Raw genomic sequence first — 27150 nt, forward strand, 5'->3', positions numbered from 1 at the left:
GTCCCCGACGGATCATTCACAGAGTAAAAACTTTATTCTCCATAGCCATGTCGCTCACCGACCTTCTATGACTAAACCGAGTAATACAACAGTTCGCGGCATCAATGACAACGATAACGGATGGTTGTCTACTCTATAGACAACAATGATCGCACTGTGTGGTAGCCGATACGCGGCCAACTATAACGTGGTGAAGATTATGCGATGACCAGTGGATGATCACTGAAGCATATTCTCCATCCCCCACTCGAGCCCTGTGCCTTCACCTCCCATTTAATAACACGAATAGCATAACCAGAATAGTGAGATCGAGAAAATGATTGCAATACTACTATTGCTTCCCTCCTCCTCAATAGCATTGGTAAATGCAATAATCATTATCATCCTACGCAAGTAGTATGAGGATGACTGAAGCACCATTGAATATGAACCAGTGAGCTAAAGGTTAACGACAGCGTACTGGTGCCCGTACCTGATCGATATACTACCAACCCTTAAAGCAGAGGAATAAGCTACCTTGGGAAGAGCATAGGGGGAGCAGGCATCCAGGTATCCGAAACTGGATTATATGTCTCTACCGAGGTTTGAACCTGGGTGTCGGGATGATGCTCGAGCTACCACCACTACTGACTTACTTCCCCATTCTGACCACCTCCCAATAGGATGTTATCTCCATACACTGCAGCGGCACAGTCCATACGGTTAGTCGCTGAGGTATGATAGATGATGCATCATTAGAGAGTAACATTACTACCATGCTTGGCTCTAAATGACCATCCTTTAGTAAGATCAGCTACTCGTAAGGACTCGACCGTAGAATGGATATTCTGTTCATTATCTATACCACCAAATACGTAGACATTGCCGAGATAGGTGACGGCAGCTGCAGCTGATCTCTCCTCTATAAGGTCACATCCTTGAGCCGGCATCCACTTGTTGGCTCGTACATCGTAACTGTAGTGGATAGATAGGATTATTCATACCACTCCTCGGCTACATCTCGACGCTCCTGAGCCGTGATCCAGATGTGCCTCCAATGGCCCAGATATTCCCTTCAGCAGTAGATACGGCCGCACAGCTAGATCTAGGAGTAGAGAGTGGTGCGAGCTCCATCCAATTCCGCATGCGGGGATCGAACCTGGGTGATGGGCATGGAAACTCATTGAGGACTATACAATAAGGACTACTTACGCCTCAACACTAGATAGGATCTGTGTACCATCAAATCCTCCAACAGCGAACATCCTACCATCCTTCTCCGACGAGACCCCAGCACAGTTCCTCCTCGGTATATTAAGCGAGGCCTAGTATAATAGCAATACCCTACCAAGAGCCCCTACCCCTTTCCCCCCATCACCCCCTAGCATCCAAGTGTCCCGTAATGTATCATACACCTCTGTCTCATTCAACGCCTTGTAGTCTAAGTTCTGACCTCCAAAGGCATACAGACGTGAACTACTCACAGCACTGCCGAAATAGGATCCTATCAAAGGCGGGTGAGGGTAGGATTAGATCTAGAATGGGGTTTATGTACGTTCAGTGTTCATTTGTCGACAAGGCCTCCAGCATTGATTGGCTAAGTCCAAGACCTAGAGCCAACTGATAGAAGAGGGCGACAACTCGACTGAAGACCTACTACCTCTACTGATCGCAGATACTCATTACCAGAGTTGCCTCCAAGGGCGAAAACAAGAGGGAAGGGGAAGAAGTGTATCTAGGATGTGGTCATGATAAGGAGGATGGTACTTCCAACCTTACCCCATAGTATTGAGCCTCTCGAGCCAAGAGCATCGACTCAGTAGTATCACGGGGACAGGGAGGGGACTGAGGAGGAGGTGGAAGGGGAGAGGGCGACTATGGCCCAACCTACCATAGGATTCCTTAAAAAGTCAAGGATTTCACCGAAGACTTGGGGGTCCCTATCGAGGAATACTCTGCCCTATACAAGATGCGTGTAGATACTATATTGTTATACACAACTACCTCGGCATCCTTTGGTACTTCATATCGTCCTGACAACAATGCCTCTAGGAAGGATCCTTTCTGTTGGCATAGAGTCTTGCGAGAGGTTTCGAAGGTAGTCCCTGAGAGTATATGTTAGTCGTAGGATGAGTATAGGGTAGACCTACCACCAACATTGAGGGCTACCATACTCTCATTGGCCATGCTATGGTCGACTATACGGGTACGGTCAGTATCGAAGGTAGTCTTATCCTAAGACAGTAATACAACTATCCAAGACATCATGAGGAGTAGATGATGACCACCCTGTTATAGGCGTCCTCTTGCACCGATAGGGCCTGCATGGCCTCCTCCTTCTCTGACTCGAACCGTGAACGCTCATCTGCCATCTTCTTCCGAGCATCCGACCGCTCTATCTCTACCTACAGAGGTGCTGTAAGTCATCGTCAATAGTAGAGTCGACTACCTGTGTTAGCTGATTCTGCATCTCTAGATCAGCCCTACGACGATCCTCCTCCTGTTTGGTAGCCTCACGTTGTCGCTCTTGGACCTGCTTACCCCTCTATTACTACTATCCCCTATGGATAGTATTACAAACTGTTCCCAAACCCTCTTCTTCTCATCCTCGAAGTCCTGTCGACTTGATTGTATATCCTCTCTTTGTCGCACCAACTATACAAGACATGAGTAGCCGTCTATCACAGCGACACCCCTTACCTCTAACTCTGTCTTCTTTAACCAGCCGATAAAGGTCCTCCTTAGATCACCAACTAACCCCTCAAAGTCGTCACCTGAATCCAATACTCCCCAACATGTCTCTACCTCACCATCCCTAGCACCAGTATTAGTTCCACCATTCTGAGTGGTCGTATCAGACTTCACACTACTAGGGGGTACCTCCTTATCACTCTGTGGTGTCTGATGACCCTTAGACCCACTAGGAGTTACCCCAGCATTATTAGCCGCTGTAGTAGCTGAGTAATTGATAATGGCGAGGGTAGTAGGAATCCCTCTACTACCACTAGCAGCAGACCTAGGGGCAGCTGCCCTGCCTGAGGACCCCTTACGTGGATGAGGGGCAGCTGGTAGAGCTGGCTCATCGAAGGTCGGAAAATCTTCAGTAAAGGCATGAGTATCTGATCATGGTTGTTGTTGTAAGGAGTGTTGATGTAATAATAATGATTACCCTGTTGACCTGGGGGTACTGCAGCTGCAAAGACAGCCCCAAGGCCCCCACTATTAGGACCATTCTCCGACTTATCCAATGATGAAGCCCTACTACCCTTCCTACTATTCTTAGATGATGAATCACCACCACTCTGCTTCCGAGGCATAGTGGAGTAAAAAAGATACCTTATTGATCGTCGTCGTCGTCCACTACTGCTATCTGCGCGAATCAGATAGTATTAAGGAAGCTCAAGTGAGTACAAGATAGCAAGATGTTAAGGTCGAAACTAAGGATGTGGGCGGCCGCGGCCATCGACGAGGACGATATCGAGACGATGATTTATGAAAGAGTGATAGTCACGTTGGGGTTTATCACAACTATAAATGGATGAGTCGTAGGGTCAATTCCTACTGATGGCTTTTTTCAGTCCCCTCAAACATGTAGTTCTGGCAGCAGATAAGCCTATCTATTGATACAGCCATGGAATCCTCTCTTATTAGGGAGTTAGGTTATGTACCCAGTAGTCATGATGACCACGACTGTGGATGGATAAAGTCTAGGATCATAGCTGGTGTAAGCTCGACAGGTCTGATGTGAGGTAATGGACCTTACATACCCTACGATATGGAGTGGCTGTGGTATACTCTAAATCTCATTAGAGATAGGCAACCAGTATATAGAGGTAACTACCATATGGAGGTACTGTATATCGTACAGCAGCACCTCGGAGGTCATAAAACCTGCTCTGGGGATGAGTTTATCACCATAGCCTATGATGGAGATTCTTCATTGTGGTATTATCACGGATGTTTACGATAAACAATAGGGAGGTAATACTGATAGTACCCCAATGTGCCTACTAGTAGGGAGGGTATTAGGGAGATCAATGCAGCTTGATAGATCCCTTTGGCTGAAGGGTATAGCTGTGTTATGAGGGGGGCACTCTTAGACTGACGTTACGACATAGGTGCAAACCCTCTTGTTAACTTGACGGGTGGAGTCTTTTCCATACTAGCGGGGTAAAGTTAGTAGAGTGCAGTCGTATGATCTACCATTTGAGGAAAGGTACTATATTCGGTCAAGCCTGACCTTGGCTACTTGTCGAGGGGCTGGCTGGGATACAGTAGTACTCCTAGGCATCTTGAAGACTCTCTATGAGACATCTTTCATACTGTTATAAGCATGTAGTAGTTTATACACTTCCTGTTGTGTTCATCATCATCATCATCATCACTATCCTTTCCCTCCTTTAGGATTCTTAATCAAGCCCCTTATGCTCACATCCACCATCTACATACTACCTCCATTACTACTATTGTGGATAGTCACCATCCTCACTGGTTGTGGATCCCATCATCAGAGTACTCCCTCCCACTCTGAAGACCCCACACTCCTTAACAAGCGTATTAGCGCTTCCTCGACAGGCCTACTATATCTAGAGGACATAGACAGTTGTGCAGCTCTAGAGGGCCTCTCTAGTGAATATGATATACCAGGCCGTAGTGACATCACTGAGAGGTGGTCATCTGGTAAAGACCTCATGCGATGCATATCACAGCTCAAGATAAGTCGCTTTGACGCCCTATTCACTCTGCATAATTTACGTTATGGTGTCGCTGAGGCATATGCATTCACTGATATAGCTAGGGATTCCAACAAGTCTATTGAGAGTAATACATGTGGCTTTAAGACATATGATATAAAGGTGGACCTTTTGGGTATACTAGATAGGAGGATAGAAGAGATATCCAGAGTGAGTAGGGGTATGAGTGATGGTAGGAGGATGGACTACCTCAAGGGTGGTATGCCTGCATTGGACTTTCATGGTTCCCTTATGGATCTCCTTAATACCCTATATGATGCACATACCTATTACCAAAGCCCACTTACTATGTTCACCTTTGTTATCCCTGTTGGCTTTAGAGCATCTTGTTCGCCATGTGATGGTATGAATAAGAATCAGAAGGTATACCTTAGGGAGGTAGGACTAGATGTAGAGTATCGTAAAGTGTTCGGTAGATGGCCTACCCTTCAACACTATAACTACCTCACTCCTATTGCTACTATCAATGGGTATAACGTACTAGATTGGATGGAGTCTATGGTAAAAGGGGTCCTTAAGGGGGTCCATCTTGGTCTCAATCAACGACTCAATGATTGGTTCTTTGTGAAGGATGGACCCATATATGTACCATTGGCATGGTATCATGTTGGTAGTAGTGATATTAAGCCCTTGAAGGTAGTATATGAGGATGGTGCCTCTGATAGCATAGAGTGGATGGGCAAGTTTATTGATCATAGTAAGGGTATGAGCTCTATGGGAGTTACGGATGGTCTTAGTTGGAGGGTCTATAACTCCCTAGTAAACAAGAATGATAAATTTGATTATGTCGTAGATATGGAGAAGGATAAGTTCGGTAAGGATTTAGATACCCTACTTGAGATTGGTAATATAACTACTGGAGATCCTACTCTTGATAGAGCTGTGATAGAGGTTCTCAACAAGAATAGGAGGCAGGTGACTGCTGTTGAACAAATTAATACTATGGATGATAGGACGGTGACCTCAGCTCTGGCTGGTATGGATATGAGGAGGCCTCATACTACTACTAGCAATACACATCAGCTAGTGAGAGGGGGTGCAACAGTTGTTGATAAGGAGGTTATATGGAAGGAGGCCTTAGGGGGTATACTCAAATGGAGGGTAGAAGGGAGGAGAGCTATGGTCGTGGTTGTGACTACCTTTTCTATTGATGCTACTAAATATCATCATCTCTTACCACAATTCTTTACCATTCAACAAGAGGCACGTGCATTGGGTATAAGGAGGATCCTATTGGACCTGTCGGGTAACACTGGTGGCTCTCTCAGCTCGGCATTTGCCCTATTATGGTATCTATTGGAACCATCTGAGGTATGCCAACCTCTGTCCAAGCACATTACTGAGCACTGGAGCCTATGGTTGGCCTCATTCGCTGATCATTGGGCCCAATCCATTGAGGAAGGGTTCCGAGGGGCTTGGAGGGAAGGGGATGAGTTTATACGAGGCAGGATGGAGGAACTACGTTCGATACTAAGGTATGCTGCTGCTATAGACTCGGGGGTATCTATCCCTAACCTGGATGCTGCTCTGAAGAATGTTGATGGGATAGAAAGGTGGCTCTTAGGAATGGAGCCTGATGGAGCCAGTCGAAAGTGGGCCTTTAAGGAGATACTCAAACATAAGTTATTCCTAACAGAAAGGATATTTCAGGATGTTACCCGTTCTAATACTGGATGGTATCCATTTGGTAATGTAGACTTTGTAGATCCAGCAACAGGAACACCATTCGAGCCACCATTAGAACATTATGACCATCCTGAAACCCATCAGTGGGGTGGTGTGTCCTCTTCCAACTACTCCCAGAGGGCACCTTGGGCCTTCTGTATGGACATAGTACAACGGCAGATGCCAGCTCTAAAGGAGGAGCAGTATGATGATGAATACTCCTGGTCCTATTGGGAGGAGGTAGGGGTCCTTACTGATGGTAGATGTGGTTCTGCTTGTACAACTGTTGCTTCTACCCTATACATATCCACTCGTGCAACAACATACACATTTGGTGGTAGGATAGATAAGCCTATGGCTTTCGGCTCATATGCTGGGGGTAATGTAATCTCCTATGATCAGTTCTGGCCTAGATTCTCGATAGCATCACACCTGGGCAACTGGGGTACTCTAGGAGGCTCTCAATGGTCTAAGAAGTATGCCCACAAGTGGATGCATTATGCAACAATATTCCCTACTACTGCTACTGCCTCCTTCACTTTCAATATGGCCTTCCATAATGGACTAGGGCCACATTCATTACCAGTACAATGGTATGAGATACCTAGCCATCATCATGTTGGTATGTGGGCACGTAGTCTTAATGAGAGGGTAGCAATAGAGAAGTATGTAGTACACAGGGATTGGGCATATGATATGCTACATCCACAATACCCTACTATGGGTTACTGTATCCCGAATAAGAAGGGTGGAAGGTAGTACATGTTAGCTGCTGTTCATGATGACTCTTGTCGTATTGGTAGTAGATATTGAGTTAGTTAATATCGGTAATGATGATGATGATGATACTAGTAGTTCTCTTATGTCGTACCCCAACCCCCTACCTAGTCGGAAGAGAATACCAGGGGAGTTCACAGACCAAGTAAGGGCCTAGTTATGATAGGTACTCTATCACTACTGTTGCTGCTGGTCATCATCAGGTAGAGGTTGGTAGTGGTAACTTTTGTACTGTATATAAAGCTAGGGATACGATTGATAACAGAGTGGTGGCATTGAAGGTAGGAAGGGGGGTATTCCTACATATCCATGCTCTACAGATGATACTAAGGTACTCAATAAGGATGAAGTTAGACGTGCTAAGAAGGAGAAGGGTAGTAGTGATAGTACCCAACATCATGATGACCTCATCTATCTTCAGATGTCCTTATGGAGAAGCATGCCCTATCACGTCTACATCACAGGAATATTATTAAATTATTATATACCTTCGTGGATGTGGATAATTGCTATATAGTTACTGAGTATTGTGATGGAGGTAGTATTAATCGATAATAGTATTGATAGTCCCATCTTACTACTACTAGGGGAGCTCTGGAATGTAGTAGCCCATTGTGGTATTGGTGAACAACTATCCAAGTACTACCTCAAACAGATGGCTGAGGCATTACTCTATTGTCATCAAGCGGGTATAGTCCATAGGGATGTTAAGGTAATAAGGATCGCTATCATCATCATAAGTAGGGGTATGCAATAATAGGCTGAGAATGCTCTACTCACTGCTGATCGAAGATGTATTAAATTATGTGATTTCGGGACTGCACGTGATTTATTGAACCCCCAGGTGGAGGGAGCGGGGAATATGTGTTTTAATAAACATATGAAGGTAGGCAGTACCAGGGATAGAACCTGTGGCTCGGGTTTCATATCATTGCTGGTTGGTAGCACTACGTGGGTACTGCTAACTTCCTCGCCCCCGAAGTGATATTAAACAAAGAGAACGACGAGAAATCCGATATATGGAGTTTTGGTGGAACCATATATCAAGTCAGATTTGGTATACCACCATACGTAGCAGGTAAGTGAGTGATGATGGTATCTTCAATATCCTTCATAGTGCGTAGCAGGATATTCTTAGGTTCGGAGTATCTTATCTATCTCCGTATTAGACATAAAGATCTTCAATTCCCTGTTAATGGTATAGGAATAGATCCAGCATGTCTGGAATTGATAAGGTTAGATCCTATCAGTACCCTATGGAGTAGGAGTCTCTATTAGATGGTGTAATAGCAACCGAGAATCCCGTCCCCAAACCTTTGAAGAAGTACTCCGTCACCCATGGTTCCATAACACCCCATCAAAGGTGATTAGTAGTATCCCCTCTTGTCGAGGTCACAGCACCCTTAGATACCCCCTTGGAGTGTGGAGGATCTAGCCATACGGTCACTAGCCCGTACAGGTTACCAACATGATGATGGTGTTACTACTAATCTGGATAAGGGGGTACCCAAGTTACCCTATGATGAGGGATGGATACAAGATCATAGCTCTAAACTGAGTCAGACTAGTATTCATGCATTGAGGAGAGTATTAGTAGTACGAGAATGGGAAGAGAAGAGCATGTAATAATGCTAGGGATGTTGAGAGAGAAGTGGTATTAGTAGTATAGGCCTGGTACTGGTACAGCTATGTTGGATCATCTCCATATACCTGAACTCATTCAAGCTGAGAGGAGGTATACTACTACTGCCGTTCATAGTGAATAATTATGCTGTATATTATCAGGATGGATGCTACCACATCTACTACTACTACCACTACGGAGTCCTTGACTCGTGGTTTGAATTCTAATTCCCCCTCTCCCTCCTCTTCCTCTTCCTCGTTGTCGTCCTCAGTGTGTGACCCTCCAGATTAATACGCATATGTTATGTTTATAGGGGAGGTATTATTATCAGTAGTAGTAGTTGTTATAATGATAATGTTAATGAGAAGTACATTCAATGCCGCCGCCGCCTCCTCTACTACCTGCATTCGATGTAATCGACTACATTCCTTCATACTATTCCTACTACTGTCGCTACTCCTATCTACATTACATGGTTGTGGCTCGCGGTTGCATAATCTAATACCACCAACTACTGCTACTATGAATGGGGATGGAGGGGATAGTAGAGGAGGAGGAACTCAACAAACAAGTGGTAGTAGGAGGAGCAGGAGGAGGAGGCAGAGAGGGTGATATCCTATAAGGTACATTCGTGCCCACCCTAGTCTCCTCTACTACTACTACTACCATACCTACCACTATTGTCTCTTCAACTCTATCTCATACATCATCAACAACAACAAGGAGGAAGATGGGAGGGCGAACACAAGGAGTCACACCGGGCCTCACCCATACTACTACCACCACCACCATACCAACAACAACAACAACATCATCTAGTAGGTACTGAGGGTATCTCCTCCTTCTCCTCTCAATGCTCTCCCCGACACCTTTCAGCAGTACATCAGGTACTCCTAGTACTACCACTACTATCAACCATATCACAACAACAACAACAACTACCACTACTACTACCTCCACCACTAGTACTACTACTCCACCACTAGTACTACCTCCATCACGACCATTAGTACTACCACCAGTACTACTCCCGGTACTAGTAGCACTCTTTCCTCTACCTCTAGTATTGCTCATCCCACTATCATAAGCACCCCTAGTGGTAAGTGTAGCAGAGGCCATGATCCTCCTCCTCCTCCTTCTACCACCCATAAGGATCTCATTATATATGCTGATTGGCCCCATATGGATGCCTTAACACAGAGGAGGTATATCAATCAACTAGGAGAGTTTGCTAATGGCCATAGTTGCCTTAATGCTGCCCGCTTCCCTGGTAGTAGTAGTAGTACCATCTATACTCCGCCTCTACAGGGTCTAGACCCTCCTCCCTCCTCCTTTCAGTTCTACTCCTCGATCTTACTCCAACTAAGTTCGCTAATTGGATTCAAGATGGTACCAACGTGAATGCTCCTGATACTAGTAGTAATATAGGTGGAGGAGATGATTTCAAATCAATGCTATTAAGCATGACGTCGAATGGTGGTAAGGTATCTATAGTGGTCGCCCTTGGTCATGGGTATTATGATAGTGTATGTGGTGGTAGTGAGAGTATAGATTGTATGTATGCATTTGTAAAGACCTGGGATAGAGTGGTGCCTAGATCAATGGAAGGAGTAGTGGTATCAGGAGTGGAGAGCACAACATCAGCCGTCACTTCCTCCTCCTCCACAACTACTACTACTATGAAGGGTTCTTACTCTCTGGGGGTAACTCTACCATTGGGGACTCTTAGTTCCTATCAGAAGTATACCTTTGATTACTACTACCTACTCTTGATGGATTTCTGGTGTCCATCTATCGCCTCTTATGCTGCCTCCAATCCTAATAACGTATTCAATACGTATAGGACTAATCTAGGATCATTCATGGTCACTAGTGATGCATGTTCGGGAGGTAGAGATTCTCCCATCCCACAGAAGGATATCATTAGTATCAATAACAAGACCGGCATACTATGGTCAACACGGCATAGTGGTTCATCCTGCCCCTACCCTCTCAGTGATGGTACCTGTACTCAGAATGATAGAGCAGAGCTTGGTACGTTCGAGAGCTCTATTCATGTTATCAACCTTATCGACTACATGAAATCACTATTCACTACATCAAGGCATGGTTTCTATTATATGAGCCTTATGCCCGATAGTTGGTTCTCCTAAGAGCACCCTTATCCCCATCTACTATGTATAATGGTTTATATATGTTTAATAACCTAGATAACTCCAATACAGTTATTTATTATACTACTCATCATCGACTCAGCAAAATGTGAAAGAGTATTTTTGTTATCTACTCATGTATAACATCATCATCATCATCGTTGCTGCTGCTACTACTCTTCTCGGTGTGAGGTTGTCGTTGTATTATGAATCTCTTGTTCCTGCATATTGATAGGCTATATGTCTACCGTCTACCACCACCATCAGAACTCCAATACCATCGAGTTACCACCAGTTGTGGCCCTCAATCGGTCCTCAGCTCTGCGGGTATCCCATAACGACGAGAAGGAGGTGGTACTAAGCGACAATCCTATCCTTCTCTACTATCATCTTAGGTCCATAACACAAGAATGAAGAATGGTAAGAGTGGTGGTGGACCTCATCTCTCCCCTGGTAGTAGTAGTACTATTCATGATGATAGCATGAGGAGTATTATCAGGGCACATTGAGAGTACACCAGAGAGGAGGCCCAGAAGGGGGATGGGAAATGCTGCTGCCACAGTAACAACACAGGAGTATAGTCGTCACTCTACTACTACTACCACCCCCAAAGATGATCATCCTAATGTAGGTGTATGGTTATTATGATCATACTCTTATAAGTTGGATTAGGCTATGAGTAATGCTATGTTATCCTCTAATTGCTCCTTCGTATCAACCATCCATGACAGTGTTATACCTCCCTTCCACCACCGTCATTCTGACCACACACTGTCTGCATCATTATCCACCCCAGTTGGTAGGATATCCCCTCATCATAATCGTCTGAAGAGCAGTCGTAGTACACCAGATCTAGGCATGTTACGACAGAGAGGATCTACTACATCACTAGACCGTACACTGGAAGCTCCTCCCTCATTATTGTTATCCACTCCTCAACGTAAAAGTATCCGTTCACCCCGCCGAGTGTGTGAGGATAGCAGTACCCCTCCTCCTCTTCCCCCAACACTACGTCGAGGGTCCTTCCATCGTCGTGTGAGGCCTGTATGGGCTAATAGGAGCTTATGTGGACGTATTGTGTCCATCAGTATCATGGATAAATCCCCATTGGAGCGGTTGGAGCATGTGAATGGTAGAAAGGAAGTAACATCACCTCCTCTAGCAGCAGCAATGCATAATATGATGTCCTAATATACCCATATTGTTGCGTTGTATGAGTTGTTATCCTCTATGGATGCACACTAAGTAGCCAAACATTGCTATGAGTGTCACGAATAGACCATCCCAACACTCAGAGGTATACACAAATCGCAATGTGATGGAAACTATCAATCTTTTCCCATCCCGTCGACCTCTCCCATGAAGCGATCAAAATCATCTTCGAAGCTGCCAGTAGGCGGAGCGATGCTACTGCTACTCTTCTTATGTGGTATGGTCTCATCATCCTTAGCCGCCGCCTTCTTAATATGTACTTTATCACTATCAAGAGTGAGTAGTTCTGGTGGTGCTCCATTAGACGACGACGACGAGCCTCTTGCTGCCCCTCGTACTTGGCTCGGTACCTACCATCCATTCCTCATATCACCCCAATACTCAGCAGACCTTACAAACAACTTTAATTGTGGTTTCACAGCTTTGGCCTGTGCAACTACACCCGATGTGTTACCCGTATCGAAGCGTTGTAGGATTGCCTAAAGGAGTGGTATTAGGAATATTACGAGAGGATATATGTACCGCTTTCTTTGCCGCCTCATCCTTCCGTGCTCTCTCCTCTGCTGCTTGAGCCGCTGCTGCTGCCGCTTGACGAGCTCCTGAAGGAGAAGGAGGTGCGCAGTATGGAGAAGGTATCCTACTCTTATAGGGATCAGAGGTCTCCCTTGCTGTAGGCATCTAAAGAGGGTATATCAATGATGAGAATACTATTGCTATCCTACTACTACTACCATCGAGGGGGGTTCCATATTGAAATGAGTAGTAGTAGTAGGAGGTGGTGGTGGTGGTATGGGGAACCTACAACTATAGGCATACAGCAATACCGTATTGGATATCATTACTTACGTCGCTAATGGATGTAGAGGAGTAGGAGGAGGAGGAGGGGGAGGTATAATACCTCCCTGAGGGGGGAATTTATTAGCGAAAAATCCCGGAGGAGGAGGAGGAGGTACCTATCGTAACAATGGTAGCATTAGAGCTACTATGCTGACTACATTCAATACACCAGGATGGGGGAAAGGAGGAGGTGGTGGTGGTATAATGAAGGGACCCTCTCCTCCTACTCCTGGTGGTGGTAATGGGGGTAATAATACTGGTGGTACAGGTGGTGGAGGGGGAGGAGGAACGGGGCAGCTACTACTACTGCTACTCTTCTCCTTTGATACCTGACCTCATGTATATACACTAGTGAGGCAGTTCCTCCTCCTCCTCTTCTACTACCTCCTTTGTAGATCCTTCCTCCTCTTGCTGTATCTCCTCTCCTTTACGCCGTTTCTTGCCCTCATTATCTACAACTACTACCACTGTGAGGAGGAGCAGCACCAAGTAGACGTACCATTATCCTCCTCATCATCATCACTACTAGAAGACGATGATGATGACGAACTGTCATCATCACTACTACTACTGCTGCTATCCGCCCGTTTACGTTGTAATGCAGCTGCCCTCTAAATATCCGTGATAGTAGAGAGAATAGTAGTGGTAAATACCTCCCTCATTATCCTATTAGTGTCCTCATCATCACCACTCTCATCACTGCTATCTTCTTCATCATCAGTAATATCAGGAGGAGGATAGTTATGTAGAGTACCATCCTTATGCCTATAACTTTCCAATAGTATTGAGAGTACTTCTAAATACTACCGGAATAGAGTCTGCTTCCCTGGTGGTGGTATACCAAAAGGGTTAAAGCGTTCATCATAGTATACCGAGTACTTGGCCTATCATCACTATCCCTACTACTACTACTAGTACTGCCATGATGTACCTCCATCTTAGCCTTACGCCTAGCCTTACTAGCAGGATCAGCCCAGTCAGCATTAATCTTACGTGTTGCCCTTGCACTCTAAATTATTACTATCATCTAGTACTCCTGTTATAATGATAACCTCTAACTCCTTCCTTTTCTTATCCATTGTCATCATTCTAGGCTTTAACCTCTCATACGCCGACTCCAACTGGGATAGTTTATGTGATATATCAAAATCAGGCCTATAAGCTAGCCTAAGACCACCAAGCATGGTGAATGATCCCATACTACCGTCCCTCCTTCCGCGCCCTCTTCAACATCCTTTCCAATGACTTAATACTCTCCTCCACTTGAGAAGGACTATTCTTCATAAGCCAACTCTCTAATGCTGACAGCCGGTTCCTGATGATGATGACCACTACTTCATCATCATAGTAGTAGTGGGGTACTTCTTAATCTTTGCTTTCTCCCTTCTCTTCTCTAACCGTCTCTGCTGTTCAGCTGGGTTACGTGCTTTCCTCTCCCTCTTACCACCCATTGTAACTAGTACTAATCATCATTATTAATAATCTATTACTACTACTTCAACTCAAGATAGACTATAATGAGAATCTTATATACGTTGTGGTATGTATCACTGTAGTTGTGTAACAGAAGGTCCTCGATAAATGTATGGTTAGGATACCTCAGTGCTTGGAGGGCTTATTAAGGCCAGCTTCCTGTTTACATCGGGCGAGCTGAAAGATGATACCATCACAATAATACACATATTATTATTATTACAGCAGCATCCATATCAATACCGCATGAGGGGGAATCGGGTAATCTAGCGGTTAGAATGTCCACACCGCTATCAGTGACGACTATGGTATGCTCGAACTGAGCCGAACGCCTAAAGATAGTAATGATGATGATAGTTATATGGATGATAGTATTACTTCCCATCAAGAGTGACAGAGGTCCAATCGTCAGGCCAGGTCCTATCCTTATAAGTACCAAGATTTAACATAGGCTCAACAGTAAAGGCATGTCCCTTCTTCATAACACCAATAGCCTTATTCTTAGCATAATGTGGTACATTAGGAGCACAATGGAATAGGTCTCTTACACCATGACCACAGTAACTAGTAGGAGTAGGAACATATATCCCTAGGTAGTAGTAGTAGTAGTATTACCTCTTAACAACAGATAGACCTTGATGGTTAGCGACCTTCTGTATGGTATTACCAAGATCACGATACATAACACCAGGTTTACACTCCTCAATAGCCGACATCATAGATGCATATGTACCCTCTACCAAACGCTTAGTGTCATGAGCTAAAGCCTTGTTAACCTAATAACAAAGAGTGTTGTAGGATGAGTAGGAACAAGTAGTATTACCACTCCTTCAGGGTCAGGTACGATGTAGGTCTCATTGAGATCAGCATGCATACCATCATGGTATAGGGTTATCTATAGTTAATGATAAGGAGGAGGAATAGGGTAAGTAGTAGTATTACATCAACATTGACTATATCACCAGGCTGAAAGGGACGTTCATCCGGCATACCATGACATATAACCTCATTTACTGATACACATACCGATCTTGGGTAGTGATAGTAGTTCAATGGGCTGGGATAACACTCATGTTCGACCTAAGAGGCATATGATGATGATAGAGAGTTGAGAGTAATAAGAGAAGTAGTACACAGAAGTTATGGACAACCTCATCAACATCAGATCCTCTAACAGGATGATCCTTAGTAGTTGACATGATAAGTCTACCACACTCATCGATACATTGACGACCGAGTAACTACAGCAGTACTATAGGGAACAGGAGTAGGAGTAGGAGGAGAGTTAGTACACAAGCTGTTCTAAGTCTTGATATCTCCTCCTCATTAAGCTGCTTTATGAAGTTAGAACGTCTTAATGCTACCTCACTATGGGGTATACCATCACCAGCATAATCTGGTCTAGGGATAGACTCAGGTAACTACAAAAGGGGATAGTGAAAGAGGTGTAGAGTAATAGTAGTAGATGTACTACCTCTCTAAGAGGGCCTAACTTGGCTGGTCGTAATGATCCTGTCCATCCAGTATAGTTATGGAACTTAGCAAGATGATCATCCTTATAATCTTCATTAGTCTCAGCGATAGCATGAGCAACTTCTTCTTTCAATGCTGCCTTACCCCTACCACCAGATAACATCTGTTTCATAATCTTATGAACCTCCTTATGCTGATCCCATGCCATCTTGAAACATGCTTGACAACAGAAGTAGGATGGGGGTGCACCTAAAGCTATGACTACTATCACAATAAGGAGTGGTATTATTATTACCTATTTTGGTACATGTTGGGCATTTAAGGGTACATTCATCAGTAGTAGGCTTATGGCACATAGGGCAATGGGTAGCTCCTTGAGGGCAGCCTTGGCATTTAGCACTTTCTTCATGACCAGTCATTGTAGAAGAATATTAGGGTATTAGGAACTGTAGTAGATACCACGAGGGGAATAGCTTATGAAGGACAATTCTGCACTCAATCTCTACCATCGAACCCGCACAGGTTCGAATCCCACAGACTGTCTATTTCTCCCGTCATTTCCTATACCTGCGTTACATTACATCATATCATTGAGTACCCTATCTCAGAGTTACTCTCCACTTTACAATTAGGACCCGTCCAATATTCAACGAGGACACCTTAGCGTCCCAAGAAGCATCCGGTTACTCTCGAACTTAGTATCGGTCCGATACTATCGGATAATATTACTCTGACGATGAAGTTCCAATCCACACATAGCACTCATGTGCCAAGATACCAACTACTCATTCGATGTTTTATAACAACTCTATGTCACTAGGCTTGAGCCGGGCACGAGAGAGTAATAATACATGGAAGAATGCAGTACCCGGATGTTATCTTAAGGAGAGTATCTTATTGTTAATAGTGTAGTCTTATTAATGGATATCGATAGATCACCACCATCTAGAGGAGGATCTATGGGGGGTATGGATGCTACTGATGATGATAAGGAGGATTGGGGTAGACTTAATGATATTATAGAGTCTATAGAGTAATAACAAATGATCCATAATTGATGATGGTGATAATGATTAGATATTATCATAATTCAGTGAAGAGTGGTACTGGAAATGAATGTGTTATAAGGTCCTGGTTATTACTCTGGTCCTTGTATACAGCTGAACGTAGGGAATATACTCATACCACTACAACCTACTACTTCTATTATTCTTCTTGTTAGAGAACCGTTATCAGTTTAGCACCACAATAAGGTGTACATCATGATGCCACCATTATCATCTAGTAGGAATGCAGCTGGATGGGCTGATATCGGTCAGGTATTGGATAACATTAGGTAGGGTACTGAGTGTTATATTCAGAGGTTACGTTGGGCCTATTGCCATATACCAGCTTATAGGACGTTGCTAGCTACACTACGGTGGTTGAGGCAAATACAGGCTAATGATCTAGAAGACAATAAGGAGAATACTAATGGTAATAATCATAATACCTATCATATACTCATTTACCCTCTCATTAGGTAATGGTGTATTGAAGGCTATATTTGATATCCTTCGTAAGTGTAGTATATCCCTTATAGACATCATATCAATACATAGGTACTGATGGTGATGATGCTGCTATTAGGACTCTATCTCAACAAGCATCAGGAGATATGTATAGGGCATTAGAGTTAGCTGCTCTTATGTGTAATATATCACTATATCATTCTACTACTACTACTCTATATCCAGCATCACCATCACCTACTCCATACACTCATGAGGATGACGATGAATCCCTGTACTACATGGACTGGACAGAGAAGGTAGTAATAGTAATAGGGCTATGGGATAGAGTAGATAAGGATATTATTCAGACTATGATTAACACTGCTGATGGTGGTGATGAGGCATACCCTAGGGCTTCTAATGGCATCCATCCATTACCATCTAGGAGATTACTTGTAAAGGAAGGGATATTGATGCAGTTATCGGGCAGTAACACTACATCAGAAGGGGCTCTTAGTGATGATGATAGGGCTTGGCTAGGGTAATGATAGTAGTAGTAAGAGGTTATACTGCTAATGGGTGATCTATTAGATATCTATCGGGGCATCTATCAACATTGTTATCAACCAAAGACTGTTGGATGGGTAGTGAAGCCCCTATAAGGTCCTCCTCATTGTCACCCTTGATGCACGCTGCTGCTACTGGTGGTACTAGTAGTAGTAGAGGCCGTACTGCTACTAGTAGTAGTACTGTTACTTGGGCTGATGGTGACAACAATAAGATGATGAGCAAGGGGGGAAGGGATATAGGCAGTAGTAGCAGCAGTCCTATGAGCCTGTTACTACCTTTACAATGGGCTAAACTACACTGTTTGAAGGAGTCGGCTACTGAGCTTATATTAGAAGGGTAGTAGTAGTAGTAGTACTCTGGGTCCTCCTCCTCTTCTGTATTAGGCTCTTTCCCTCCTCTACCTCTAGGCAGCAGAGTTCGATGGTATTTGGTGAATTGGAATATTTGAGGGGATGGTGGAATGCTCTACTACGGGCATATGATAATAATGATAATAGTAAGGTTATAGAGATAGAGAATAGGCTTAATACGGCTATACAACAATCATTACTTCAAGCTATTCATACATCTACTACTACTACTCCAAGGCGGCGGCTATATGAAAATGTAATCATTAGAAGTGTCCCTCCTAACTTGGTAATGGTCGTTGTGATGATAGGTACAGATATCGTGGATTACCGCTATGTGTACCTATCATCCTACCAATGCATCATCATCATCATCACCTGCCTTTATGAATGCAATGTGTAAACCATTAAAGCTCATATGGGATTGGCTTAATAATGATGATGATAGAGAGGATGATGATGAGAGTAGTAACCAGGCATTATGTAATAGCAATGTCTCCATCATCTATCACTACTACTATGATGATTATGAATAGATACTAGCAGTGAGTTTGGTGGTTACCTTGCTACTCTATACCGACAGGAGCTCCTACCTTACCATCATCAAGAGCTTACATCTAATGTGGTTGATGCATTATTCGATGGTCTTATACGGGCTAAACTTGAGGTTGAGGATGATATGAAATATGATGTAGTAGTGGTAGTACTATTATTATCATCAACTAAATATTGAGGTGTTTATTAGGCTACAGCAAGCACTATCATGGGGGATCATATATTAGATGAACATACTCTGACAGTATTCAAAGATAGAGTTATCAATGCATCATCCCATATAGAGATTATTAAGGGTACCTCAGCCCAGGTAGAGGCATGGGTATGGTTTATTAGAAAGTAGTAATAATAATAAGGTTACCATACCCCACTATACTACTCGTTAGGTCCCTAATAACTGAGGGCTGCTACTGCTTCTCCTCCTCATCATCATCCAATCCAATGTCCCCACACTTACTACAGTCACTGTTCACTATATTCTCATCCCTGTCCAGTATAATAGCCGATGAGGTTGTATCCAAGTTCGATACTCGTATACAGGTAGGCTACCATCATTACTACTACCGTAACCTCTTGAACAGGTCCTTCGAGAGGTGGTAGCAGTATGTGCAGAGACATCATCAGAAGAGGAGACTCTGAAGAGGCATGTAGGTGGCTCTATTCAGCTAGGTACTACTATTACCATCCTACTACTAGTACTACCATTTGTAACAGCAGCATTATGGTAGATACTGGTGTGAGCTCATCACAGTCGACTCCTGTTCAGCTTGTTGCTGCTATATCCTTAGTGAGGGCTTGGTGGTTAGCATACTATGATGGCTATCAACAACAACAAGAGGATAGTGTGATGGATATTGATATGATAACAGCATTATGTAAGGATGTGTAGGTGTGATTATTGGCATCATGCATCTCTAGGTGCATGCTTGGTATACCCTTTATTAGAGCTCTTCATCCTCGATCAGAAGGTCTCATCAGATATCCTCACACTACATCTACAAAATAATGCTACTCGTAGGATTTAATATACCACACCTACTACTACTCATGTTCCCCATCTCAGCTCACTTCTGGACCGCTATGGCCAATGCTCAACGTGAGGTAGCATCCCTTCGTGAGGGAATAAGTGGAAAGGGAAGGCGACGTAACAGTATTACAGATGCTGATTTGGATGATATGCTATCCGTAATGTGATGATGATAGGGGGGTATTAACTTGGGAGCTGGCGGGCTTAGGTATACGAATCATTGGACTCTATCGTATGGTTACAATCTCTAGTCCAAGATGCTATACTACATCAACGACATGCACAAATACTTGATGAGGCTCCACTACCAGCTACAGAGGAAAGCTTATTATCGTATAACAATAAAGAGGGTGGTAAGTTGACTATCATCATCATCATGTACCTATCATCATTATCTTCAGGAGGGGCTGGTAATTCATTACCACTAGAGGTACGCCGAAGGATGGCTGATGCACGAAGGCAGTATGAGAGGTTACAGACGTGTGAGGAGGAGTCCCGGAATAAAATAGTATACATCATCATCGTAATCATGAAAAGCTCTACATTATAATGAACTATTAGATACAATCACTCCGTACACGAGTGATGGAGTATGATGTATTCCTTCCTACTCTAAGGAAATCCCAACAAGGACGACTACAGTTAGCTTATTGTGCATGGATGGCTATTCAGATTGGATTGAGTGTGGATGAGGATATTAGGAAAGAGCTCTTGGATGTATGGTTACCACAATCATTGTGGTTACAGTAAGCATATTCCTCACCCTTATGGAAGTCATTACTACCTTTATAGGTCATCACTACCAAGTTCCATCATCACTCAACTTAGAAGTGGTTGAATAAACGTCAATGTGTTTCCTTTTAATAGCATCGCGTGATATAGTTGCTAGGGGGAGGGGTTGGTTGGTCAAAGCAAGAGACACTCCATATAGAAGATGAATGAGGAGAGTGGTTGGTGGAGCGTATGTGGCAATGACTCGAGGAATCTGTAGAGGAAGGACGACACGAAACCATTATTTAATTATGTTTGATATTATAACTTCAAAATATCAGATTGCAGACATCTGCTTTACCAAACAACTTCATCCATCATGTATAATAAGACGTATATAATAACACCAATATGGGTAACAAGGGAGGAGAGGACAGTCAACCGACGGGGATAAACACTTGTGATTGTAACACGTAGTAATCGATAACTGACGCATCTACCAATACGGTATATGGCAGTAGTAGCGAACATACTAAGATCTTTTTAGTAGAGTACCTTCGTGTATTGGTAGTAGAGTACCTTCGTGTATTGGTAGTAGAGTACCTTCGTATATTGGTAGTAGAGTATCTTCGTATATTGGTAGTAGAGTACCTTCGTGTATTGGTAGTAGAGTACCTTCGTGTATTGATAGTAGAGTACCTTCGTATATTGGTAGTAGAGTACCTTCGTGTATTGGTAGATGTTACATACTCAAACTCAAGAGTGGAGGTGCCAGAAACTGGATAGAGTTACTTTTGATTATCGTTAGCTAGAAGGAAATCCTTTAATTTTTGGAGGGCCCTACTACGATGTGAGAGAGAGTTCTTCTCATCCTTGGACATCTCAGCATAGGTCTTCCCACTAGTACCATCTTCATTAGGTTGGAATATAGGATCCCATCCAAAGCTATTAGGCCCTCTTGGTGGTACTATTACACCATGTGTAATACCAGTAAAAGTGAGAGGATCATCAGTAGTACCATCATAATAGGCAAAGGTGCATCTAGCTTCAGCCCCTTTATCCTAATCATCACCTCATCAACATCATCCTACTGTGACTACACCCTCTTACATGAAATCCTTCCAACATGCGATTCAATCCATCATGACCCAACTTCTCTAGAAACCATTTACTAAAGCAGTCAGTGACAACAGAATGGAGGAGGAGGAGGATGGTTGTTGTATTACATATAAGGTCCTGGTAGACCATGCATTGCATCAAATCCAAGACAGGTATCCTCAACCATAACCTTCCTACCACTACCACCAAGCCTATTATAAGCTTCTAGACATTTCTGTTTGCTTATAGCCTCAGGGCTTTCTCCTTGATATTCGGGGACTGAATACAATCATGGTAAGAATAGATATATTGTGATATACAGGTGGTGGTACGGTCAACTTTGATATTATCAAACTTGATAGACCCTCCAATGATCTGTTGTACTTCTCTAAGCTTATTAGCATTACCAGTGACGAAGGTTATCATGACTGATGACAACAACTATTACTGAATCTATAATGATACCAAGATGGCTAATCGAACGCAATAAAGTAATACTACTGCAGCATGGTGTGAATTAGAATAGCGAATACTGGATGAATAGGAGTAGTCCATATGGAATAGTCTATAGACTAATGAATGATAATATGAGTATTAAACCGAGTAATACACGAGTGATGACAATAGTAGAGGTGCTTAGATTAACCTTCAAAATAGGTACCTAATAGGGTAGATAGATGATGAGGGCAGTAGTAGTAGTAGTTGGTCACATTAGGCCAGATGTTATCCATATCTGGGCATACACGTTGTAGATATCGGACTAGACCTCCATCCAAAGTTCTACCACCAATGAGCTCTACTGGTTGGGTATTTAAGTAATCATGGCGACAGTTAATCCTCAACTTGTAGGATATCTCATATAAATGACGCTAAACAGAAGTGTGGGATACTCTTCATGTTGCTGTTCATGTTGCTGTTCATGTTGCTGTTCATGTTGCTGTTACTAGTACTACCTTTAGTTGAAGTTTGAGCTCATCTAATGGGCAGTTGAAATACTCCAGTACCTACTGGAAGGTGATGATAATAATAAAGGCCTCTATGGTAAAAGGATTAACCTCTTCTTGAGTATAGTCTCTATCAGTTGTACATACATGATAGGTAACACATGATGATGTGCAGAATTGGGAAGGATCACTCCTATAAACAATATGATAATAATGGCTATGAATGCTGCTGCTGATGCTGATGCCAATACTATTACGTATTGGCACTACGGACTGTTCTATCCTTGGAACATATATCAATGAGACCATCACATGATGATACTACCACATCGGGTAGGAGTAGGAGGACCTAAGGATGAGGGTTGTCCTATGATGATCAAGATGGACAACAACAACAGGAGCAGAACCTACGCAAAGGATAGCAGCAGTGGATGAAGCGAACATGATAATAACAATAGGACGACGACTATATTAAAGAGATATAAAGCTTAACTCGACAACACATGGGTGTAGGTATCACAACTCATCAACCATCACTGCAAGTATCTACTCATGTATCACGCTATCATGAGGAGGTAGACAGACTCCTTCTACTGCTGGATAGGTAATACACTAAACATAGAAAATAGAAACTAGAGAGGTATGGATAATGACCCCCATCATCATCATCACCGCCGCCGTCACCCTCAACTAAACAATACCTGGATAGTGATGCATGATGACAAATGATAATGATGATGATACTGGTATGGGTAGTAAGGAGTAGTCGTTATATTGGGATATCATACTCCTTGGGGTTGATTCCTAAGAAGTCAATAGCAGTACCATACAGAAGTTGAGATTTAACCTAACATAGATGGTAATAATGATGATATTGACTAGGAAGTGTATACCTGATGATCGAGTTGTATACAAGTTTCAATAGTTTGTCCTGGATAGGTATCGAGATATTCTCCTGTTACTGGAGCTATACTAGGTACTTCACCAAGGGGGAAGGGATAGTCCGATCCAAGGGCTACTCTATTGGCACCAAACTGATTAGGTACGATTAGGTATATAGGGATTAGCAAGATGATAATACCATGTTAATAATAATGTGTAGCATAGTCTGGTCATGGCATATACTATCAACATATACTCCCTTTACAGCACTGAACTGTATAAGATATATACTTTTAATATATTACTAGACTTACTCTCTTGGATTTACTTGAGTATCCTTAGCAACTAGATCAGGTCTACATCTCCAACCCCATTCTATCCTTCCTAAGGTACCTAATATCCATAGTATACAGAGTAATGAGTGGTAGTAGCTGGTATTACTACCTGGTATAGACCCTCCACCATGGGCAAACATTATCTTCAAATCAGGAACCTACTACTCTCATTATAGGTGATATAATGATATCATTACCTTATCTATTATACCACCCAACATAATAGAACACATACCTAGACTTACTTCAGTAGGCATCCCTACTAACCATGGTAACCAATACCTAAGGATTATAATAATAGTCTCTCATCATAATCATACACGTATTATTACTCTTGCCAACACCATTCCATATCCCATGGATGTACAAATATTCCGACATCTAATGATCTAACGTAGAGGGTAATGATGATAATGTGTAGCGATTAGTATTGATATTATCACTTGGCAGTATGCCATATTGGCATGAGCCTCTTATCATTAAGCATTATATTCTCTATCCCTCCCTTTGGAGTCCATGAGTTAATATGACTTCCTATCTGGAAGCCTCTCATACCCTTCTCCATAACAGCTCTTTTCATCTCTTTAGCAGCCTCTTCTGGATGCTGTAATGGTAAGGTACCTAAGTTATCATCATCATCATCTCTATTGTAATGATGATACAGCAGTAATACTAGTCAAGTACCGACCTAAAGCAACCATCCTTCTAGGATACATTCCTACTTGTCCAGCAAGGGAATCATTAAGGAATCTATTATTATAATATTCAAGGTAGAGAGTATAGGTACCTCTATTACTACCTACTCCATTCTATACCAGATGTTGGATCCAAATGATAATTAAATAAGACAGGTACTGTACATACTGTTTGGACCTACTACACTATACTTCATGATAAGGATGGTAATGATGATAAGTGTATACATTAACACCCCAAGATTCACATTCTCTCATAACAACATGAGGATCGATACAATTAGGCTTCACCTAAGAAATAGTATACTAGATGATGATGATGGAGTAGGGATAGGAGGAGGAGGAGGACGACGACCACCTTCCTGAACAGTTTGCCATCACCCCATTCCATCCTTTTGATAAACCCTGCATTACGACCAATATCATCGTCTTTAGGTAGGTCTACTAAACGTAGATCGAAACCACCCTAATAGAGATAGTAGGATATAGACATCATGAGTGTTACCACCAATTACAATAGATGGCCAATCTTGAGGGAGTATATGGGTATGTATATCGATCTTAGGAATAGTAGGATCATCATGATGGTCAGTACTCATTAACATAAGCTGAACATGCCCTATATTCATAATAATAACAATATTACTTGTTATCAACACAACAATGTAGTAATCATTATCCTAGACAAGACTACTCCTAATAGTAGTAACTGCCGACTACCCGCCGGAACCAAATCGATAAGCATCGTCAACAACGACAACAACAACCTGCTGCTGCTGCTCACGATAGGAAGCAACGCACGCTACGTGACGAGGTCCTTGATGATGATGATGAGGATGATGTTCGAATGGTACAATAATGATCAATCAACAACAGTTGTGGCAGTAGTTATTATTAGTTGGTATTGTTAGTCTCATCTAGAAGATTCTGGAAGGCAGTATCAATCTGGTTAACAAGATTAGCAAAGAAGTTAGCGAAATCCTCTTCACTATGTTGAGGCATCTCGAACTTCATATTGGTAATAGCGACGATAACATCCTTGCAAGCAGTAGATATCTGTGACCATCCAATAACCTTATCACCATGATTCTCAGACAAACATTTCTGAGCAGCATCATAGAAATGACAGATACATTTCATCATACCAATAGTCTTAGCTAGAGGGCACATATAATCATAATCACTGAAACCATTCTGTTGAAGGAAATCTTCACGAATAATACGAGCAACCTCTAAAGTACACTTCTGATCTTCAGATAGTGAATCACGACCAACCAATTGTACAATTTCTTGTAGATCATCTTCAGTCTGAAGAATCTCTTTAACCTTTTGTTGTAAAGATGAATACTCATTATCATACTTGTTGAAGAAGGGCTCCAAGGCACGAGTATACTTTGAGAAAGAGATATTCCAGTTAATGGAAGGGAAATGCTTCCTCTGAGCCAACTTCTTATCAAGACCCCAGAATACTTGTACAATAGATAGAGTTGCTGAGGTAACAGGATCAGTGAAATCACCACCAGGAGGAGATACAGCACCAACAATAGTTACCGCACCCTCACGATCAGGAGAACCCATACACTTAACACGTCCAGCACGCTCATAGAAGAAGCAAGACGAGCACCGAGATAAGCAGGATAACCAGAATCAGCAGCATCTCAGCCAAACGACAGATATTTCACGTAAAGCTCAGCCCAACGAGAAGTAGATCAGCCATCATACTAACATAAGTCCCATATCACGGAAATACTCAGCAGTGGTGACACCAGTATAGAAAGATGCCTCACGAGCAGCAACAGGCATATTAGAGGTATTAGCAACCAAGGTAGTACGTTGCATAATCTGTTCCTCTTTACCATTAATAAGAGTAGTAAGTTGAGGGAATTCAGTTAAGACTTCAGCCATTTCATTACCACGTTCACCACAACCAACATAAACAACAACATCACTATTGGAATATTTAGCCAAAGATTGAGAAATAACTGTCTTACCACAACCAAAGGCACCAGGTACAGCACAAGTACCACCAAGAGTAGTAGGGAATAAAGCATCAATAACACGTTGACAAGTAAGCATAGGAGCAATACCAGGGAGCTTCTCAACACATGGACGAGCATGTCTTACAGGCCATGAATGTGCCATAGATAGCTTAGTAGTAGTACTACTACTTACATCGACATCACTTCCTCCAAGGCTGCTACTGTTGGACTCAATCTCCATTAAACAAGTATGAACAGAGTAATTACCATTAGGGGCAATCCATTGTACACGTCCTTGATTTCCAGGAGGTACCATAACCTTATGGTTACTGAATAAACCATTCTCAATAACAAAACCAATAATATCACCACCAGTTACGATATCACCAACACGTACGTTAGCAGCTGGTTTAAACTCATAGAGTTTATCGCCATCAAGAGCAGCAACATCGACACCACGAGGAATGAACAATGATTTGGATAAATCACGAATACGCTCTAGAGGACGTTGAATACCATCAAAGATATTATTAAGAATACCAGGTCCTAGCTCAAGAGCAAGAGGTT

At 42.8% G+C, this 27150-nt stretch overlaps 11 protein-coding genes across 11 annotated transcripts in view; 4 read left to right on the forward strand and 7 right to left on the reverse strand.

Annotated features, from left to right (window-relative positions):
* Positions 1 to 438: 438 nt before the first annotated feature.
* On the reverse strand, positions 439 to 3302 carry Pmar_PMAR025360 (conserved hypothetical protein; the record flags this gene model as incomplete). Its single annotated transcript, XM_002780885.1, has 19 exons — positions 3149 to 3302; positions 2982 to 3098; positions 2802 to 2936; positions 2680 to 2753; positions 2557 to 2634; positions 2429 to 2512; positions 2268 to 2384; positions 2130 to 2214; positions 1984 to 2084; positions 1871 to 1939; positions 1759 to 1824; positions 1666 to 1714; positions 1341 to 1432; positions 1192 to 1304; positions 998 to 1138; positions 755 to 954; positions 636 to 709; positions 517 to 590; positions 439 to 472 (listed from the first exon to the last, which is right to left on the reverse strand). The coding sequence occupies exons 1-19, from the start codon at positions 3294 to 3296 to the stop codon at positions 439 to 441; spliced, it is 1851 nt and encodes a 616-aa protein (XP_002780931.1). The 5' UTR covers positions 3297 to 3302.
* Positions 3303 to 4670: 1368 nt separating this feature from the next.
* Pmar_PMAR025361 (3-phosphoinositide dependent protein kinase-1, putative) lies at positions 4671 to 8542 on the forward strand (the record flags this gene model as incomplete). Its single annotated transcript, XM_002780886.1, has 10 exons — positions 4671 to 7153; positions 7254 to 7320; positions 7379 to 7456; positions 7507 to 7549; positions 7597 to 7713; positions 7763 to 7887; positions 7936 to 8061; positions 8121 to 8253; positions 8314 to 8373; positions 8454 to 8542. 10 exons carry the CDS (start codon positions 4671 to 4673, stop codon positions 8540 to 8542), a joined length of 3321 nt encoding a protein of 1106 aa, XP_002780932.1.
* A 92-nt stretch (positions 8543 to 8634) lies between these two features.
* Pmar_PMAR025362 (hypothetical protein) lies at positions 8635 to 8797 on the forward strand (the record flags this gene model as incomplete). The annotated part of the gene is made up of 1 exon (XM_002780887.1): positions 8635 to 8797. A coding segment is annotated over one exon (163 nt), but the record flags the coding sequence as incomplete, so codon positions are not given.
* Positions 8798 to 12280: 3483 nt separating this feature from the next.
* On the reverse strand, positions 12281 to 14452 carry Pmar_PMAR025363 (conserved hypothetical protein; the record flags this gene model as incomplete). Its single annotated transcript, XM_002780888.1, has 12 exons — positions 12281 to 12514; positions 12560 to 12643; positions 12687 to 12763; positions 12806 to 12842; positions 13386 to 13453; positions 13573 to 13612; positions 13655 to 13766; positions 13809 to 13885; positions 13933 to 14010; positions 14054 to 14168; positions 14206 to 14316; positions 14364 to 14452. 12 exons carry the CDS (start codon positions 14450 to 14452, stop codon positions 12281 to 12283), a joined length of 1122 nt encoding a protein of 373 aa, XP_002780934.1.
* Positions 14453 to 14520: 68 nt separating this feature from the next.
* Pmar_PMAR025364 (methionine aminopeptidase, putative) lies at positions 14521 to 16399 on the reverse strand. Its single transcript, XM_002780889.1, has 10 exons — positions 16243 to 16399; positions 15949 to 16196; positions 15767 to 15895; positions 15608 to 15715; positions 15417 to 15554; positions 15298 to 15369; positions 15090 to 15250; positions 14853 to 15038; positions 14698 to 14806; positions 14521 to 14651 (listed from the first exon to the last, which is right to left on the reverse strand). Exons 1-10 carry the CDS (start codon positions 16364 to 16366, stop codon positions 14601 to 14603), a joined length of 1326 nt encoding a protein of 441 aa, XP_002780935.1. The 5' UTR covers positions 16367 to 16399; the 3' UTR covers positions 14521 to 14600.
* Positions 16400 to 16867: 468 nt separating this feature from the next.
* Pmar_PMAR025365 (hypothetical protein) lies at positions 16868 to 19313 on the forward strand (the record flags this gene model as incomplete). The annotated part of the gene is made up of 10 exons (XM_002780890.1): positions 16868 to 16980; positions 17347 to 17423; positions 17470 to 17511; positions 17549 to 17638; positions 17684 to 17757; positions 17809 to 17981; positions 18032 to 18144; positions 18894 to 19048; positions 19103 to 19222; positions 19299 to 19313. 10 exons carry the CDS (start codon positions 16868 to 16870, stop codon positions 19311 to 19313), a joined length of 972 nt encoding a protein of 323 aa, XP_002780936.1.
* Positions 19314 to 19353: 40 nt separating this feature from the next.
* On the forward strand, positions 19354 to 19760 carry Pmar_PMAR025366 (hypothetical protein; the record flags this gene model as incomplete). Its single annotated transcript, XM_002780891.1, has 3 exons — positions 19354 to 19452; positions 19494 to 19559; positions 19719 to 19760. 3 exons carry the CDS (start codon positions 19354 to 19356, stop codon positions 19758 to 19760), a joined length of 207 nt encoding a protein of 68 aa, XP_002780937.1.
* A 1660-nt stretch (positions 19761 to 21420) lies between these two features.
* Pmar_PMAR025367 (Inosine triphosphate pyrophosphatase, putative) lies at positions 21421 to 22191 on the reverse strand. Its single transcript, XM_002780892.1, has 4 exons — positions 22081 to 22191; positions 21877 to 22027; positions 21761 to 21821; positions 21421 to 21711 (listed from the first exon to the last, which is right to left on the reverse strand). The coding sequence occupies exons 1-4, from the start codon at positions 22172 to 22174 to the stop codon at positions 21439 to 21441; spliced, it is 579 nt and encodes a 192-aa protein (XP_002780938.1). The 5' UTR covers positions 22175 to 22191; the 3' UTR covers positions 21421 to 21438.
* Positions 22192 to 23461: 1270 nt separating this feature from the next.
* Positions 23462 to 25203, reverse strand: Pmar_PMAR025368 (2-amino-3-carboxymuconate-6-semialdehyde decarboxylase, putative; the record flags this gene model as incomplete). Its single annotated transcript, XM_002780893.1, has 13 exons — positions 23462 to 23539; positions 23673 to 23726; positions 23774 to 23843; positions 23889 to 23967; positions 24019 to 24067; positions 24107 to 24191; positions 24242 to 24298; positions 24353 to 24530; positions 24598 to 24659; positions 24709 to 24782; positions 24833 to 24895; positions 24963 to 25070; positions 25120 to 25203. The coding sequence occupies 13 exons, from the start codon at positions 25201 to 25203 to the stop codon at positions 23462 to 23464; spliced, it is 1041 nt and encodes a 346-aa protein (XP_002780939.1).
* A 92-nt stretch (positions 25204 to 25295) lies between these two features.
* Positions 25296 to 26182, reverse strand: Pmar_PMAR025369 (vacuolar ATP synthase catalytic subunit A, putative; the record flags this gene model as incomplete). Its single annotated transcript, XM_002780894.1, has 1 exon — positions 25296 to 26182. The coding sequence occupies one exon, from the start codon at positions 26180 to 26182 to the stop codon at positions 25499 to 25501; it is 684 nt and encodes a 227-aa protein (XP_002780940.1). The 3' UTR covers positions 25296 to 25498.
* Positions 26183 to 26320: 138 nt separating this feature from the next.
* The window catches only part of Pmar_PMAR025370 (vacuolar ATP synthase subunit A, putative), a gene marked incomplete at both ends in the record, with an annotated part of 1905 nt that continues 1075 nt past the window's right edge, over positions 26321 to 27150 (reverse strand). The window contains one exon of the mRNA XM_002780895.1: positions 26321 to 26752. Within this exon, the coding sequence (XP_002780941.1) occupies positions 26321 to 26752 (432 nt within the window). The remainder of the gene's footprint in view (positions 26753 to 27150) is intronic.

Source organism: Perkinsus marinus (assembly GCF_000006405.1).
Source record: "Perkinsus marinus ATCC 50983 genomic scaffold scf_1104296943978, whole genome shotgun sequence".
Lineage (NCBI taxonomy): Eukaryota > Perkinsozoa > Perkinsida > Perkinsidae > Perkinsus > Perkinsus marinus.